The sequence below is a fragment of the Pinus tabuliformis genome, chromosome 1_2 (assembly GCF_031772625.1).
Source record: "Pinus tabuliformis cultivar Carrire ecotype Pingquan chromosome 1_2, CPIR1, whole genome shotgun sequence".
Lineage (NCBI taxonomy): Eukaryota > Viridiplantae > Streptophyta > Pinopsida > Pinales > Pinaceae > Pinus > Pinus tabuliformis.
Window position 1 is genome coordinate 471,644,518 of NC_142298.1, and position 19,937 is coordinate 471,664,454.

Here is a 19,937-nt window from a genome sequence, read left to right on the forward strand (position 1 = left end):
TCTGCTGCATTACTGAATTGCATTGCAAATTCCCTTGAGATTTCCCTCATAACTTAAATGCCAATACCTTTAATTGTGTCTCTTGATGGCGGTGTAGATGGGCCGCTTCCATTAGAGGGTGAAGAGGGTAGAGAAGGAGCTCTTCCATTGGAGGGTGAAGGCGGTAGAGAAGGACCACTTCCACCACCGGGGGGAGAGGGTAAGAGTACAGCATCGCCGAAGAACTTGTATGTCTCGTAACGGATCACGCAGTTCTGAAGCAAGGCCACTCTTTGGGTAGATCCTTGTAGGCAAATTTGGAAATTATCGTACGCCGTTTTGAGGCACTTTCTACAGTCATCCATACTCAAATCTCTCCAACACTGAGCTAGAGTATAATTCCCACCATCGATTGCCGTACCGTATCCAACATTACTGGCCACAGCTTTATCCACGGCCGTCGTCAAAAGATTGGCAACCAGCCACAGAAATGGATCTGTGCTGCTTGTGCTCGTCCCAGCGCAGTTCCAAAGGTCGAGTGATGTAGCCGATAATTTTGAATAGAAGTTGTAAGTTTCATATCTCAAAAAGCATCCTTCCATCTCATAAACGCTCCTGGAGGAATGATTGCCACACGTACTTACAATATCTTCTTTAGCATTCTCAACACATGCCCAGCAAGCAGAGGCATTGAGGTCTCCCCTGCACTGAGCAAGTCCGTACACCTTATCTCCATTCTCTCCATGAGATGAAATACTGTAGCCCGTCTTATTAACATTTTTAATCAATGAGCTCTGGACCACGTTCAAGTTTCTTTGCCAAGCACTACCATTGATGAATTCTTTGCCAGTGCATTTGCCGGCGGTGATCAATCCATCGTCTGTGGCTAATGCTAACGTTAATAATTTGAATGTTGCAGCGAATAGTATGATATTCCAATTACAGACGCTAGAAGGGGCCATTCTGTAATTGAAGTCAGTCACTCTCAATCTGCGCTAATCCCTTCTTTAGCTTTAAAGGCAGTGTATTTTGGATTTGGCTCTCGTCTTTTTAATCGAGCAACGCGGAAGATACGGTTGAATTGACTTTGACGGAAAGTTGATACGTGGGCGTTTTATATCCTCAAAAATCAAATGTAGTTGCGTTATCGCTTTCGCAAGTCAAGTCGAGCTCTTCGCCAGGAAATATCCGATTAACGTAAAAATGGATGCGTTAGCAACTCGGGTAACATTTGGAAAAAGGCAAAGGATTTGATTTTATGTTTTTTAGGTTTAGTCAGCTCACATCTTCAGTTTGTCAAACTATAATCAGCTAGGAAATTTCATTTGAATTAAATATATTTTTATTTGGAATTTTATGACTTAGTTGGATGAGTTGTAATTGAAAAGTTGGGAATTTTATGACTTAGTTGGATGAGTTGTAATTGAAAAGGTTGCCAATATCAACGAGGAAATTTCATTTGAATTAAATATCTTTTTACTTGGAATTTTATGACTCAGTGTAATTCATAGTAATTTAAAAATGGGTCACTAGAATCAACTAGGAAATTTCTTTGGTCTTAAATATCTTTTTATCTGGAATTTTATTACTTAGTTTAATTTATTGTGATTGAAAACCTTGACAAAGTGCATAGACCTTAAAGTGAAATTTGGAAAAATATGGGTACTTTAAAAAAGTTGATTTCATGTTTAATAAATTTTTTTTTAATAAAATGAATTAATATAAGTGGATTTAATGTTTAATAATTTTTTTATTAAAATGAATTTATATTAATTGTGAAAAAAATTGCATGTTAATTACTTTATTCCAAGAAGATGTTTTAGATATAAAAGAAAATTGTGAAATTGTAATTTTTTATTATTTAAATTGTATTGGGATATATGGCTTTAAAAATCTTATTTTTATTGGATTTTATACTTAAAAATGTATATGGAATTTTGACCAATATGAAATAGAATTAACATCTTTAGAAAATCTTCTTAGTTACCACTATTACACCTAGCACAACTAATATCTATCATCACTATTACATCAAGTATAACTAATATCAGCCACCACTATTATACAAGGAACAATTATTTCATGAGTGCTACAAACATGAGACTTAGAAGGTGTTTTTGAAGATTTGAACCCACCCAATGAAGGAAAAAAATTGTTCACAAAACCACACAATCTAAAATCCTATGACAACCATATTTTTTTTAATTGTTAATTATTTTATATAATGTATACATAGTTGGCATTCAAATATTTTAATCAATATCCATATTGAAGTATTTCATTTTCAATTATTTTATATAATATATACATAGTGGACATTGACATATTTTACTCTAGTATTCAAATATAACTAAATTTTAGTTATAGTCCACATTGTACACATTTAAATGTCTTTATGTCATTAATATATTTTTAAACACTTTATAACATATTTCTCACCTATGGTAAAATATTTCTATATTAAAATAATTTATTTAATCTTGTATACATTTTATTTATGGTTTATATTAGAAAAAAATTGTCTTTAATATTTTTTAATTGATATATATCAACTTTATATTAAAATATATAAAAATGAAATGAGTAACACATCCCTCTATTAAAATAATTGAAATTTTTAATATATATATATATATATATATATATAATTTAAGATGGATATTCAAATATTTTGTTTAAGTCTTGTATTTCAAAAATGAAAATATAATTTCTTTCCAACTTTTACTTACTTTATCTTTATATAATCTTAATATGAATATCAAAAAACTATTCATAAATGGCAATAATGAGTTTATTACATGTCTTAAAAGACTTGAACTCATTCACCAAATCATTTGAGCTAAAATCCACTCAACACATATAACTTATTTTTTTATAGAGAGATTTAATTATATAGAGAGATTTATCTATTTTATAAATAACTTTTGAGGAAAAATTATAATTTATAAAATTATTTTATAACAATATTGTATTGGTTTGTTTTTGAAAATTATCATAAATTATTTAAATAATTTACTTTAACCATTGTATATTTTGGGAATTGTATGAATTAAAAAAATGTATTCATTTGTAAGTTTAATTGGAATATGAGATATATAATTTTCCATTGGGGATTTTCAGTTTTACGCATAGTAATATAATTGTTGTAATAAATGTTTTCTATTGTATTTGTAACCTTGAGTTATTGATTGTGGAAACATTGTTTTCCAATTTGAGTTCATTGTTTTTTTTTAGCTTTATTATAGTTTTTTTTTTAAATGAGAATTATATTTGTATTAAAATATGTATCTGTCTGGGATGATTTTCATCTAGAGATAGATGGTCATGTGTCCAATATTGTTATAACATTTTCGAGAGATACTTTATAATGTAGTTGGAAAAATGAGTTTTGTATAAAACTTACATCATATTCTTTGTGTTATTGTGATTATTATTTTTATGTATTTATTATTTACAAGCTAACAATATTAAGCATTTGTGGTGGATCCTATAATTGTTGTACATTGTAGTTCACTTTTAGTTACAGTATGAACTATAACAATTATGCAAGAGTACTAAGTAGCCCTTATACATAGTATGTTCACATGTGTGCATGATATTGAAATATAATAATCAAATAGAAGATGAGCTAATAAAGAATTACACAAGTTCCATTAAACTTAATTTATGTTTTATTTTTTATTTTTTATTTTGATCATGTATATAAGTAAGCAAGCCACGTTCACCAATATAATTGCTAAGGAGTAATTTTCCACTCAACCATAGGAATCAAGTAGATCCCCCCTGTAAGCCAAACCATAATACCACTTGGGTGAAGGAATTTCTTACGAGACTTTGAATCCACTCAACCCAATTCATTACTCCCATGACAAGCCACCTATCCACTACAAACCTCTCTAGGCCCTATTCCAACCATAGCACCATCTTTCATTTCCCAAAACACAATGAGACTCACTCCTCATCTCAATAGTTCCCTAGAATATTCTTCTCCTCCAACACTCTTTAGTGTGCACAAAAGAATCCTAATCTATTGTCTACCTTTTGATAATTAATGAATAATAATAATAGGTTTATAGGTTTGAAACTATTGCCTCAACTACTATGGATATTCTGGGCATTGCATTTCTCTCAATCATTCCATTTTTTCATAATTTTCAGCAACATGCTTCTCAACTTATATGGGGTTATATCTACAATAAACACATGAAAAATGTTGCTATTATATTCATGAAAACCATGAAAACTAAGGAGAAATAATCCCCATGACATAAGATCTTGTCTCCACTCCATGCCCTCACATGGTTATTCAATGATAATGGAATAATGCATGGAAAATGAGAGAACATTTTCTTGTGTAAGATATACTCTCCTCCGAAGGCTATGACAATTTTACATAGCTCATACCCACAAGTGAAATATTGATGTGAATTTTGTAAGGAAACATGGGAAAGAAATTACAATACTTGAAATGTCAATCTCAAAGTCAAATCACCCAACAACCTCTTTTCTCTTCTCCTCTTATAGTGTCATGGTTCCCTTGTTGCTTCCTCAAGCATTCAATTTTACATGATTATGAAAAAAATACTCACCACATTACAAACCTATCCAACCATTTGGAATCATATGCATTCACCAATTGGATCTTGGCCTTGAGCATTGCATTAGGAATAACTATAATGCATTTAACATAACAAAATCATTATGTATTAACCTTCAATGGATTGATTCTATCATATAAACCATATCATATAAGAATATATTATTATTACATATGATTCTTTAATAGTAAAAAACTATGATATTATATTCCCTTGCCTATCGACATAACACCATCCCTAGTGCTCTTTTTCCTTCCAGCCATAAGACCATGTCTCCATATCTTTGTTCTTCAGTGGAATTTGCAATAAGTTCCTCTTCATTATAGTTGGCCTTTAATGGCTATATTTGGGCTATAATATTCGACAATTTGTTCCATAGCCTTAAGATGCTTCCAAGGCCTTATTTTTTTAGCAAATTTCTACAACAATCATCAAGGTAAACATGCATGTCATAGCCATTTACATGAATATATTATTCCTTCCATATGAATTGCAAATTCATAATTGAAGAACACACACACACACACACACACTCACACAACACAACACAAGATAACTATGCAATTCAACACAATATTTATCCATATGCATATATCTCTATTCCTCATGGGTACCATGGGTGAGATTCAAATTATTATCTTCTTTAACATGCCTCGAGATATATAACTCATTATTGATCCCAAACAACGCATACCATGAGCACGTCATAGTATATTCATTCAATTCACACCTTCATTTCTACACGCATCATTTGAGGTATAAGCATCCCATTCTCTATTAAATATCCCCTTAGGAGTTCCATCTTGCTAAGGATTTCATATACAGGAAGAATGTAGAGCCAAAGAGTCTTGCTACTAAGGAATCACACTAGCAACATCTACATAACAATGGTTTAATGCATTCAAGACATATCATAGGGTTCTAGTTCCATCATAATGGCATCCTCCCTATTTCTTTATAGCTCTAATGTGCATCATATATCCTTATCAGGAAACTCCATTATTTCATCTATATCATATAGAGACAATTCCCAAGGAATGTCATCATAAATATGTCATCCATAAATATTAAATTTGATTGATATGAAAATCATATTTCACAACTATATGATCCTTCTTATGATGTATATCCCTTACGTGTGTAGAAACTAGTCTTTACTATGAACTTGCAGTGATTGCCATATCTCAGACAAAACTTCTAGTCAATCAAACAAATTATGAGTATTCATGCATATAATATTTTCATTGAAAATTTTACAACAACCCATGAAATAATCTCTAAATTATAACATACCAATAATTCTATCATTCGTATATGCTAACATATTAAATGTAATGAAATATGATTCCCTATATATTCACATGGGGGATTCAATGAACCTATGACATAGCACATGCATTCATGGCATACTAAACAATATGCCTAACCAAACTACATATTAGAAAATACCTCTAAAAATAAATTTATTTAAGCCTATACTAATATGAATGCAATACGCCTTCCCAATTTAAAAAAACCCTCATTTCATTAGATTTTGTAGATATCCATTTTTTCATTAACAGTTTTTATACCCCTTTATATTTTCCACTAAATTTGAGCTCCATTTATTATACACAACATATAAAAACCCTTTACCCCATATTATATGTTCAATATATTATGTCATTTTTTCCTCAATATATATCCCTCAATATGAATGCATATGGTATTGTATTTCTCCCCTAGTGAAGCCCCTGTTTCTATGCACTATCGACATGATAATCTTTCATACAATTCAATCAAACATATGCGTCAATATTCATCGATGCACAATCATAACTTGCACATTTACATAATGTACCTCGGTACATTTACTAAATGCACCCTTATATTGATTCAAGAGTACCATTATTCCAACTCATGTGATTTATCATGAGAAGTCCCAGGGTTAAACAAACACCTTAAACGTTCACCCATCTACCTCCCTAACACTTGTTTAGTCATCTAGACACTTTTCTCTTCATCCCCACAACACCACGAATATGCCCTTTCTCTACTACATAGTCCCTTAAAAATACTAGAAAGATTTGTTGAAAATAGCAACAAGAAATGCTAAAAATAACACTACTATAAATAGCAGTTTGGGTACCAATGTTGGACATAGCAATAAGGAATGAAAAATGGAAGTGCTAAAAATAGAATTTCTATAAATAGCATTTCGGGATGGATTCCAATTTTAGTCAGTCCCTGGACTAAAATTGAGAAGTAAAATTTGAATTTGATCTTAACAGTTGTTTGTAAAATAATTTATTAATTCACCATGAGTTAATCAGTTGTAGAAAATCAAACATGAAGTCTATGTGAGGACATGCAACAGTTTCTCCATTGATTGAGGAATTTATCCATCAGTTAAAGAGATAAGGATGAGTTGTAAAATTGAGTTGTAATTAGTTGGCTCAATTAACTAAGTCAACTCTAGCTAGATAAATTCAAACAGTTTGTTGAATTAATTGTGAGTTCAGTTAGTTAATTCTTGCATGCATGTAATTTCTGCTCTCCAGATAACTGAATATTCTCTCATAAATAACTCATGCATGTCAGTTCAGTCAGAGACCCAATTGAGATCAAAGGAAGGGAAATTTACTATCAATTGGAGGATTTTTCTTATAAATGAAACTCACCCATGCAGAAGGAATTATCTCCTTCAGGTTTGTACAGTGATTTCTGAGCAAAGTAAGCAGTGTGAGGTGGAAATTCACACTTATGGAAGCATTGGACCCTAGGAAAAATTGCACAAGGAAATAGGAGGCTTGGAGGGCAGAGGAGAAGGTTCGTGAGAAGCCCTTGACTATCTATGAGCAGAAAAGGGATTGTAGAGAGAGCATGATAACTTGTGAGATGATTCCTTTTGTAATCCAGACTATAATAAGGTCATCTTGGGAGATTGTGCATAACTCTTTCTTGGAGAATATAAATTTGATCAAACTGGTGGCATTGGAAAGAGCACGCAGAGGGCTACTGCAGGTCGCAATTTCAGAACTTAAAGATCTGAAAGTACAGAGTTATAGTCATTTCAAGCTCAAGCTCCTAAATCAAGAAAAAGTGAGATGAGGAAGTTTGATGGCAAGGATCTAGTAAATTGGATACTATAGATGGAGAAATATTTTGATCTACATGGTGTACCACTATTACAAAAGGTATGTATTGCATCATCATATTTAGAACAAGATCAATTTTTATGGTATAAAGGGCTTTGTTGTTGTAAAGAACTTGTTATGTGGTCAGTTTTCATGGAGGAAATTATAACACATTATGAGAATACAAAGAGCAACACCTTCTTTAGAACAACACCACAACAATTAGAACAAAAAGGAGAAAAGGGGATTTGTTACAAAATGGAAAGAAAAATTATGGCAACAAGGAATTATACCCCTCACAACTATAAATATGGAAGTGTTTTTTCTCCTAGCCTTCCACAACCTACAAGGGTTACACCACAACAATTGGAAGAAGAAAGAGAAAAAGGGCTTTTTTACAATTGTGATAGCAAATGCATTAAAGGTCATAAGTGTGCTAAGAAGAAATTATTTTACATAGAGTATGAAGAGGAGAAAGAAAAAGATCAAGAAACATCAAAATAAGAGGATATATGCCAAGACCCAGCCCCAGAGAAAGAAGAAATGAATCCGACCATATCTTGTAAATCATTGGCAAGAATTACCACTACTCAAAATCTCAAGATAGAAGGACATATCAAGAAGAAAAAGGTTCAAGAAGTGAAATATCACATCAAGAAAGAAGAAATGAATCCAACGATATCTTGTAATGCATTGGCCAGAATTACCACTCCTCAAACTATCCAGATAGAAGGACATATCAAGAAAAAATGTTCAGGAAGTGAAAGATCACATCGAGCATCAAGAAATGAATCCGACCATATCTTGTAAAGAATTGGAAGAAATTACCACTCCTCAAACTCTCAAGATAGAAGGACATATCAAGAAGAAAAAGGTTCAAGTAGTGAAATATCACATCGAGAATCAACAACAAGTTCTCCAATTTTTAAGGGATAATGCCACTTTGGTGCAAAATCAAATGAAAGAACAGGTATATCAACATCGTAGTGAAAAATGTTTTGATGTAGGTGATTGGGTATTTTTACTACTACATCTCAAGCAAGCTATTTATGAGAATGAAACGTTGGCAATACTACATGCACTTAAGAAATGGAAACCTCACCGAATGGGAAGACACTTCAAGGTAAAAATGGATCATGATCGTCTTAAATGCTTTTTAGAACAACTATTGTCTTTAGAAGAATAGAAAAAATGGGTCACAAATATGTTGGGTTATGACTTTGACATTATCTATAGAAAAGGGAAGCAAAATTTTGTTGCAGATGCACTCTCAAGAAAGGATCAGGATGTGGAAGCATTGTTTTGTGCTATTTCTATTATCCAACCAGATTGGTTAAATGAAGAAAGGGATGAATGGAAGAAGGAGGAAGATGTATGGCCACTCATTCAAAAGTTGTAGAAGATCCAAATTCAAACAATATTGCTAGAACTTGAAGAGGAAGGAAAAATCATATTGCAACCTAGAGAAGTCACAGAAACACCAACAACTACGAAATCGATCAATTTCAGAGTATCTCATCAAGTGGAGGAATTTACCCGTGGAAGATTCCACGTGGGATGGCAAGAATTTTATACATAAGCATCAAGAACTACTCAAGCGTTGAGGACAACACTTTTTGAAGGAGAGGGGCATGTTAGGCCCCTATACTACTAGTGTAACCCCTTATTGTTATTAGTACAACCCCCTTATTATATTGTTGTACCCATGTAGTCCCCATATTGTTACTATTGTGCCTCATAGAAGCCCACTATTGTTATTATTGTGCCTCATAGAAGCCCACTGTTGTTATTATTGTGCCCTTACATTATTATTGTTATGTCGGCTTTGATTATATTATGACCCCTTAGACTCGTATATATAGAAAGGAGGTCCTTTCATTTGTATCATTAAAGAATTGTTCATTTATGTAATGTAAAGGAGGTTTCCCCCTCGAAGAGGCTTATTTATAAGGCGTTCATCTATCTTTTCTATATCTTTTTGTGAGCTGGTTTCATAACATTTGCTAACATAAATACAAATATTTTCATATACTTATTTAGTGTTATAACCTTACCAGAATCAATAATGCATGGCCTCACACATGGTTATCTCTCATGGAATTATTTTCATATGATTACACATACTCATTCACTCTAGTTATTAACTCTTACCTAGCTCAATCATGACTTATTAAGTCATATGAACAAATAAAAATATTTCAGTAATTTTTGCATATCCAAGGCTTTTTTCATTTACCTCATCTAGGTATAAATCCTATAAATTGGTGGGGAACTCAAGGATGCAAACTTTAATTTCAATAAATTTAATGCTGTTGGCGTTGGTATTTCAAGGACCTTATAATTAATTTAGAAATTAATTCTACCTACCTACACCCTTCCCTTAAGTGATCACCCTCATGCGATCTCAAGCTGAATCTGTGAGCTTATTTCTCCAATTAAAATACCCTTGATTTTCTTCCTTAGGGTTTGTTTGTCACTTCTGCTTCTTTGTTGCAAGACCTGAGAGAAATTAGAGGACAAGGGTTTCAACCCTGTGACCGCCGGTGGTTTGTGAAGGTTCTCTGTCTATGCGAAATGGCTTCGGATTCTTCTTTGTGGGGTCTCTCTCTTCATGAGACACACATGCTTAGTAACACTATTATTTTTTTTACTATTATCCTTCAACTTCTGATCAGCTTTCCACAGTTCTGTATGTGACTTCTACAACCGTCTTCTGCGTGTTCAACAAGTTTTGGCTTCGCTCCTGAGCACCTCAACTTTGTCACGCATAGGTAAGTCTTCTTTTCTGATTCTCTCCATCAACATTTGTCTTTGTTTTAATGATCTTTGGGCTCCTTTGTGAGCAAATAAAAACCATTTGTAACCTCATTGTGACTGAGTATTTCTCATGCTTATTCTGGTATTCTCATATTCTAGTTTGATGAATTTTCTCTCTAGGTAAGTTATCAACGAAATTGTTCGCTTCCTCTCTTTGCAGTCTTGTCTGTCAATCGTATTTCTCTATATTTTTTATAGCTCCTTGCTAACTTCGAGGTTAAAGCTCCCCTGTGAAAAAAGGGTAGGTCCTTTCCTTTGTGACTAGTAGTTTAGTTGCATTAAAAAACTTAAAACCCCAAGAGGGTTTTTATCATATCATATTCTTGAGCAGTATTATGCTTGTCTTGGGTTTGTTTAAATACATTATCAGTTTTTTGAGTAGGGTAGAACCTATCCATTTGATAATACATATATTTTTATAAACCCTTGCTAGGTTTGTTGTTCAATACCATTTGGAGCTCATCCAATTTTACTACCATTTCAATGTATATTTTGGACTCTTTGAAATGAAAATAATTTAGATTCTATTTATCAAAATATTTTGTAAAATGTACCTATGGTATCTTCTTTGCAAAGCTATACTCGCTCATTTTGTTTTGACTGTAAACTTCTTTTGAAATACATTGTTCCTTCCTGGTTCAATTCGATTGTAGATAATTTGTTGTTCATCCTTGTTTAATTTGAATGCATCTTGGCTCATGGTCCTGGTTCCTGTGGTGTTAGTTTTTTTATCAAATAGAACTCAATATGTCGTTAAAATTTTTTTAGCCTTAGGATGTCGAGAATGTCACATATAATTACATAGAATTTATGATAATAAAATGCTTCACACACACAGTTTGTCAAATGATGCCAGCCTAAGTTGCAAATACCATAATAATGCAGCCTAAGATGCATATAACCACAGTATGCAAATAAAATTTCATGTCACACTATGTGTCCCAGGAATTCCAAAATTCCATACTTAGTAAAACCTTCACAAATCAAGGTTTAAGGCTCCTTAAATAAATGCTTAAGCGGAAACATAACATCTGATGGAAACTTACTTTATCAAAGGTTAATTCTTTAAGCGGAAATATATTTGGTTCTCTCTTAGTCCTTATAACTCAACCCTTCAGTTGATTTTATTACCCGCGGTAACAAAATATCATATAAGCTTCGACTCTGATTTTAATCACCCGCGCTTATCAACCATACCATGGTCTTTAGACTTTGGTTAAAACTCAACTTAACCCATAATCATTAATCCACTTATTTCTATTATAATTCTCATATAATAGAAATATTTCATAAACCACACTTAACCTTACCTTTCTGCCATTCCACAAACCTTTTCACATATATCGATGCTCTCTTTAGCGCATTAGATCTCCGCCGTCGATCTCACTCCTTAATCTGACGGTTATCACGTCACTTGATCGCCAACTAGCTTGGCTAATGTCCACCATTGATCTGCCCCATCAGATCCAACGACTATCGCACAATATCATGCAAATACTTGCATGAACGATAACGAGTCGAGAGCGAGCGCGAAAACTGGTTTTCTCTTTCCACCGTGTGCTATGTGTCAGCCACTAAAGGTAATCGTGTAGAATATAGAAAGACCACTTACCACCTTTAGGGCACGTGAGAAACTGCTTAACCCTTGTGAATACCACCCTATGTCCATTAACACATGGCTTCACCTAATCTATACATTTCTTAACTTTATTTTTTGTAACTTAATCCTAGCCGTCTATCTTCCTCACTCTCGTTCGTTGATCTGATTGATCCAACGATTCTCGTTCTTTGTTGTTTAATTCTTTCTATGTCTCACCATGTAATAATCTTCTCAATTCTCTATCTGTGTAATTATTATCACCTTACGGTATTCACTTGTTATGATCCTGATCTTCAGCTTCGTTACTTCACTTCTTCATGCCTTTACACTTCCTTCATAATTCTTAGGTTTTAGGAAACCTTACAGCTCTACCTTTCCTGTAACCATTAAGGTTTTTCTCCAATACCGTTTGTGTGCAACCCCGTGACACTCCTCTCTACACTTCTTCTCTCTTGGATTCTTTTTGAATTCCCTGCACACTTATGTTATGAAAATACTCTGATTCACACACAATTTACCATTCAATTACTCAATCCACACTTGCACAATTCAAAATTAAATTTTCTGTATATATAAAAACAAATGATTATATAATGAGTCTTTCTTTGGCATGATATTCTAATCAATGGCCTTTTCCTTTCTTGCCTGTAGGCTTACAATCAAACCCTATCTAACTCTCTAACTACTAACTCTCGAACTAACTCGTAGCCATCTAACCCTCTTCTATGCCTTTTAGGCTTACATTTATACAAAAGGCTCTATAACTCATTTCCTATTTTAGATCCTTAATCTGTTCATCAAGTCCTAAAATATCTCAATGATCCCTTGAGGATCTCAAAAACTTGACTAAATCCTAAGGATTCTATTTAATCCCCAAAATCATGAAACCAATTCCTAATCTAAGATTTATAATATTTCAAAATCTCTCAATCCTCAAAAATCACTCATCATCACTCATGTTCTCGTACATTTGAGAACATTTACAAATATGCCTCACAATACTTTGTTCTCATACATTCGAGAACATTTACAAATATGCCTCACAATACTTAATTAATCCCTATTCTACTTTCTCTCATTAGAATCACTCATAGCCTTAATAATTACATTAATTTAATACTCATGAAACCAACTTCCTCGAAAACACAAGACCCCCTATGTCTACTAAAATACAATGATATTTTTGAGTTGAATGCTCCTGCATCATCAAATCAATTATTTCTTATTATTCTTCTTCCGTAAGATGGCAGACTAGGTGGATCTGGTTTTGTTTTGTACCTTTCCAACATTCCCATATGGTTGAGAAATTGTCTTTTAGTTTTAGGATAATTTATTAAAACTAATACCTAACACTTTAACTAATCATAATCTAATTGTTCTTCTAATTGCAAATTACAATGGCTATGTTGGCCCAAATTTAACTTCAAACAAAATAAAATAAAATTCAAAAACTTCTTCTTCTGTCCAGCAGAATAAGTCAATTTTGGTTGTCGCCTTTTAGTTGGATGCTCCTGCATCAGGGTCCCGGGGTAAATTAAACTCATGGCTCCTTGTTGTTGGGAAAAGTATCCAATACGGAATGACCCTATCCCACTCTAAGGGTGATAGTACCTCAGCAACAACTGAATACAAATCTATTCAAGATTACTTCTTTATGAGATGTAAGAGAGAGGAGAAAGGGATCCACTAACCGTTTTCTTCCGCTAATGGTTGATCCAATCTTCCCTCTTTGCTGCTTGCTCCCGGCTCCTTGCTCTTTCACTGGCCCAGCTACACCAAGATCCTGCAAAAGCACAAGAAAAGGAAACTACAAGAAGCATACATCCATAGTTGATTCAAGGATTAGAATAAATCAAATATACAAGCATCAATACGCCACAAAGACACATGCATATAGAAGAACCTCAAATGCTTTATTAATGGAAGAAGTAAAGTTCTGAGAGTGTTACAACCATAAGAGGCCCAATCCAGCAACACCTCCCAGCAGAAAGAAATCTCCTCTTCACCTCCTTCAAAGCAATCACCCAATAGTTCTATGCACAAACCAACAACACTTCCTTACATTCACAAAATTCCAGCCTCCATAGACCTCATGAGAGAGCTCTATATATAGGAGATTTGGAGAAAGGATGAGTCAGCTTGAGCTTGGCATGAAGCTGACTAGTGTCCTCTCCCACTTCAGTTATACTTCAGTTCTTGAGTCCACTTGGAGTTTCTTGCTTCCACTTGGAGATCTAGATCCTCTTACTCATCACAAGGCGAATTCCTTGATCCAAGTGTCATTTTGGAAGCTTCCTGGGCATTTGACACCTTTGCAGAATGACTGTGCCACTTGGCCAATCTCGCCCAGCGCAGGTAGCCTTCATTGCTTTTGACATTCAGCATAGGTACAAAGTGGAGCAGTTGACATTCAGCGTAGATGCTCAGTGGAGCAGCTGACATGATCCAGAAATAGCTTGTTTTTGAGTGTTTTCAGGTGGAGAACTGATTTTCAGTGCTGTGGTTTGCTGACCTTGTTCCTCTAGGGGTAGGAACAACATGTTTAGGGACTTTGGATCCCTTAGATTATTGACATTTCATGCTTCATGCTGTTAGGCACAAAAATGTCTATAACACTCCTATCCATGAGCTCTTCAATAGAGTACCCGACGCTTTGAATTTGGGTAGTGTCCAACTAAGAACAATCCTCAATAGGATGGTCCTTCCATTTAACCAGATATTGTAAATATTCATTCCTTCGTGTCTTCCTAGCCACTTGTGTGTCTAATATCCGTTCAATTTCCAAAGGCTTTGCTGGAGCCATTTGTCTAATCCATGATTCTTCCTCATTCTAGGTTTCCCATGTTTGTCTCTCTGAACTGTCTTCCTCATCAACAACAATGTAAGGGTATGGATCTGCCACATTAAAATGGGCAAGATTCCTATACCTGGAGGTAACTGCAGCTCATAAGCATTTGTAGAAAACTTCTGAAGGATTATGCAACGTTGAGTCTTTTTCATTTTCAATGTGTTGTATTTTCCTTTAGGAAACCATTCCTTGCATAACGTGCCAGTACCAGGTCTCCTACTTCAAACTGTACCTTTGCCTTTTCAATTATGCTCTCTATTTGTATTTTTGGATGTTGTCCTGTAGCTTCAATTTTACCTATTCATGTAGATCGTTGATTGCCTTTGTGAAATATTCACCATCAACATTCCTACGCTCCAACAAACCCAAATCCCAAAACTCATATATTCCACGTGGGTACATTCCATATAGGATTTGGAATGGAATTCTACCCATGCTTCTATTGGGCGAGTCATTATAAGCAAACTACACTTGTGCAAGCACATGATCCCACTGTCTAGAATTTTCACCAACTAGACTCCTTAGTAGATTTCCTAGACTCCTATTCACAACTTCAGTTGTCCCATCTATCTATGGGTGATAAGCTGAGTTGAAGTTCAGTTTGGTGTCTAACTTCTTCCACAAGGTTCACTAGAAATGGCCCGTGAACTTTACATCTCTGTTTAAGATGATGGATTTTGGCAAGCCATGTAATTTGACTATCTCCCAAAAGAACAAGTGTGCTACATGTGTGGCATCACTTATATTTCTGCATGGAATGAAATGTACCATCTTGGTGAAACGATCCACCACCACCATGATGGAGTCGAATCCCCATTGTGTCTTTGGCAGACCTAAGACAAATTCTAAACTAACTGAGTCCCATGGTCTGTTTGGAATGGGTAAGGGTGTATACAACCCTCCATTCTGGCTGTGTCCCTTTGCATGCTGACACACTTTGCATCTGATCACTAATCTTTGCACATCTCTTTCCATCCTTATCCAATAGTAAAAGTGGCTCAAATGATGCAAAGTCTTGTCTACCCCAAAATGTCCTACCAAACCCCCACTGTGATTTTCCTGGATCAAGTTCTCCCTCATAGAAAATTCTAGAATACACAACTCTCCTCCTTTGAACAACAATCTCTACTGCATGTTATAGTCCAACCATGGACTATTGTCTCTCAACAGTAGATTTTATCAAGCTTCATAAGCTTCCTTAAAATTTGCATCCATTTCACACAAGTCCATAAGATGTTCGAATCCTAATATCTGTATTGTGCTTTCTTGAAATATCAAACTTCTCCTGCTTAATGAATCTGCCACTTTGTTTTCTTGACCACTGATGTGTTTCAAAATGACTATAAAATTCTATAAATACTCCACCCACTTCGCATGTTTATGATTCAGCTTGTGCTATTGCATGATGTACTGTAATGCAGAATTGCCTGAAAACACGATAAATTCATTAGCTAGTAAATAATGTCTCCAATGCTTCAATTCTTGGACGACTGCATAAAATTATTCGTCATAAGTCGTATACTTCTTCCTAATCTCATTTAACTTCTTGCTAAAATAGGCTACTTTCTTATCTTCTTGGCTGAATACTGCACCAATGGCTATCCCACTAGCATCACAACGAACTTCATTTTTGTTTTTTAAAGTCTGATAATCTTAGAAGTAGTTTTTTAGTGATTTTCTTTTTCAGCAGCTAAAAAATCCTCTCTTCTGACTCTGTCCAATGAAAAGGCTGATTTTCCTTTTTAACAATATCTATCATAGGTGCACAAATTCCACTGAAATTTTTAATAAACTTCCGATAGAAACTCACCAGTCCATGAAAACTTCTTACTTCAAACAAACTCTTAGGAGATAGCTAGCTAACTATGGCTGCAACCTTCTCTAAATCCATCTTCAACTCATTCTCGTAAATCACAAATCCCAAATAAATCAACTCTTTCTTGAAAAAATAACATTTTTTAAAATTTATTAGCAATTTATTTTGGTGCGATTTTTCTAATACATACATGACATAACAAAAATGTTTTTCCTTCATCTTGCTGAATATAATTATATCGTCTAGATATACAATCACAAACTTGCCAATAAATTCTTTCATCATCTCCTTCAAAAAACACATGAATGTACCTGAATCATTGCTCAATCCAAATGGCATGACCAACCATTCATAAAAGCCTTCATTGGTCTTGAAAGTTGTCTTCCATTCCTCACCTTCTCAAATCTTGATCTAGTGATAGCCACTTTTCAGATCTATGTTTGAAAACTACAATGCTCCACTAAGACAATCCATCATATCATCCATCTGTGGTAAAGGAAACCTATACCTAATAGTAATCTTGTTTATCACTTGGGAATCAGTGCACATCCGCCATTCACCTCCTTTCTTGGGAGCTAAACCAGTCGGAACAATAAAGGGACTCAAACTCCCCTGAATCAACCCTTTATCCAACGACTCCTATACTTGCTTCTTGATCTCCTCATTGTCTTTTAGAATCATCTGGTAAGCAGCTTTGTTTGGCAAACTGGCTCCTAGAAAAAAATCAATATGGTGACTAATGCTCCTCTTTAGTGGTAATTTATCTGGTAGATCATCTACCACAATATCACTAAACTCTTGCAGCATGTCGTATATCTCCATAGGAAAATCAGTAATTTTAGTATGTATCAATACTGCTCTTGGTCTCTGCACAACCTCATAGTTTACCTCCTTATCTTCAATCTGTCGCAAAAGCTCCTTTCTGCCTATCAACAATGCTTTTGTCCCACTAGTTTCTGCAACACTTTCTTCTTTCATGGGAACTAGTGTATGCTTTATCCCCTCTTTCACAAATCTGTAGAAATTCTTCTCCCCATCATGGAATTTTTTTTTTTCATATTTACATGGTCTTACCAGCAGAGTATGGCACACATCCATAGGCATAATATCGCAAGTTACCTTATCCTTCTACTTGCCAATGTGAAACTCCACTTCGCTGCTCATCATTCAACAATTGATGTCCTTTCTGCAACCAGGACACCTTATATGGAGTCAGGTGCTTCAACTTATTTAAACCCATTTTTCTGATGATGAAATTCCTATCAGTGTTACAAGTGTCACAAATGGGGGCACAGGTCTTTTGAATGTCCTGAAAATGAGCAAGCTGGACAGAGGGGAGCATATGTTGCTCAACCTGATGTAGCAGAGGCACCGCCACAGGAGGTGGAAAATGTGCCTGAAACAAGAGAAGCCTTGGTGTTGAACAAGGTTCTACTAAAACCAGCTAAGGAGGTAGCTGACCTGACATAGAGGAAGGCATTGTTCCAGACTGTGTTTAAACTTATTTAAACCCATTTTTCTGTTGAACAAGGTTCTACTAAAACCAGCTAAGGAGGTAGCTGACCTGACATAGAGGAAGGCATTGTTACATTCCCTCTCAGTCTGTCTTGAAGTCTTCGAATTGTTGTCCTCTTCATTGCTATTGGCAGTTCTACCTCTGCTAAAGGACTCTCCTCTTCCTCTACTAGAACCACGTCCTCTTTTTGCATTCTACTTTCTAGTAATCTTCTCTTCTGCCTTCAAAGCACTTTGATATGCCTCCTCTATAGTCTTAGGGGAAATAATACTAATCTTCTCTAGGATCTCCATTCATAGACCATTTAAAAATCTCATTGTCTTCTTGGGGGTATCTTCAACATACCCAACTCTCAGGTTTACTTTATAAAACTCTTCAGTATATTCCTTTACAGTCATAATTCTTTGTCTCAGGTTCTGCACCTGTCTATAAAGGGTAATTTGGTAATATTTAGGCAGAAATTTACTTTTCATCTTCGCAATCATTATGTCCCATTTTTTGATTAGTGGTTTGTTCAATCTCCTCCTTTCTACCTACACACTGTCCCACCACAGTGTTGCATGTCCTTTCAACTTGGTAACAACAAACCTGATCTTCCTATCCTCGATGATTTCTTCATATTCAAAATATTTATCTAACTCACTTATTCAGTCCAAAAATGCCTCTGTGGACAAGTTGTCATCGTAGTTATAAGGTTCTGGTCTTAGCTTGATGCTAACCATCAAAACTAATTTCAACAGTTTGATCTCTGGTCCCTCCTCTTCCAAACCATCTATTTTTGTCGTGTTTTCATCCTGACTGTCATCTCCACCTTCAGGATCTCTAAGCCTTCCCTCTTCCACTACTTCCAAATGTGCAGACAAAGTTCTGATCTCTTCTCATAGCCCTTCATCTTCGGCTCCTTTGATGGCTTTTCCTCGACCTCTTCTTCCTAGCTCCATCTTCATTGAAAGAAGAGAAACCTAGCTCTAGTACCAAAATTGGTGGGGAACTCGAGGATGCAAACTTTAATTTCAATAAATTTAATACTACCGGAATTGGTACTTCAAGGATCTTGTAATTAATTTAGAAATTAATTCTACCTACCTACAACCTTCCCTTAAGCGATCACCCTCATGTGATCTCAGGCTGAAGGGCTTATTTCTCCAGTTAAAAGACCCTTGTTTTTCATCCTTATGGTTTTTTTTTTCACTTCTGCTTGTTCATCGCAAGGCTTGAGAGAAATGAGAGGATAAATATTTCAACCCTATGACTGTCGATGGTTTTTGAAGGTTCTCTGTCTGTGTGAAATGGCTTTGGCTTCTTCTTTGTGGGGTCTCTATCTTCACGAGACACACATGCTTGGTAACACTATTTGTTTTGTTACTACTATCCTTCAACTTCTATCTGGATTTCCATAGTTTTGTATGTGACTTCTATGACCGTCTTTTGCATGTTCAATAGGTTTCGACTTCGCTCCTGAGCACCTCAACTTCGTCATAGACAGGTAAGTCTTTTTTCCTGATTCTTTCCATCAACGTTTGTCTTCGTTTTATTGATATTTGGGATCCTTTGTGAGCAGGTAAAAACCCTTTGTAACCTCACTGTGATAGAGTCTTGCTCGTGCTTATTTTGGTATTTTTTGTCTTCTGGTTCGATGAATTGTCT

The 19,937-nt window shown here is 34.9% G+C and overlaps 1 protein-coding gene across 1 annotated transcript; it reads right to left on the reverse strand.

Annotated features, from left to right (window-relative positions):
* Window positions 1–53: 53 nt before the first annotated feature.
* LOC149206396 (antimicrobial ginkbilobin-2-like protein) lies at window positions 54–941 on the reverse strand. Its single transcript, XM_089397683.1, has one exon. It carries the CDS (start codon window positions 939–941, stop codon window positions 54–56), a length of 888 nt encoding a protein of 295 aa, XP_089253809.1.
* Window positions 942–19,937: the final 18,996 nt, after the last annotated feature.

Bases quoted from the DNA above. Each gene is read 5' to 3' on its own strand.
- LOC149206396 (XM_089397683.1), bottom strand. From the start codon at position 941: ATGGCCCCTTCTAGCGTCTGTAATTGGAATATCATACTATTCGCTGCA.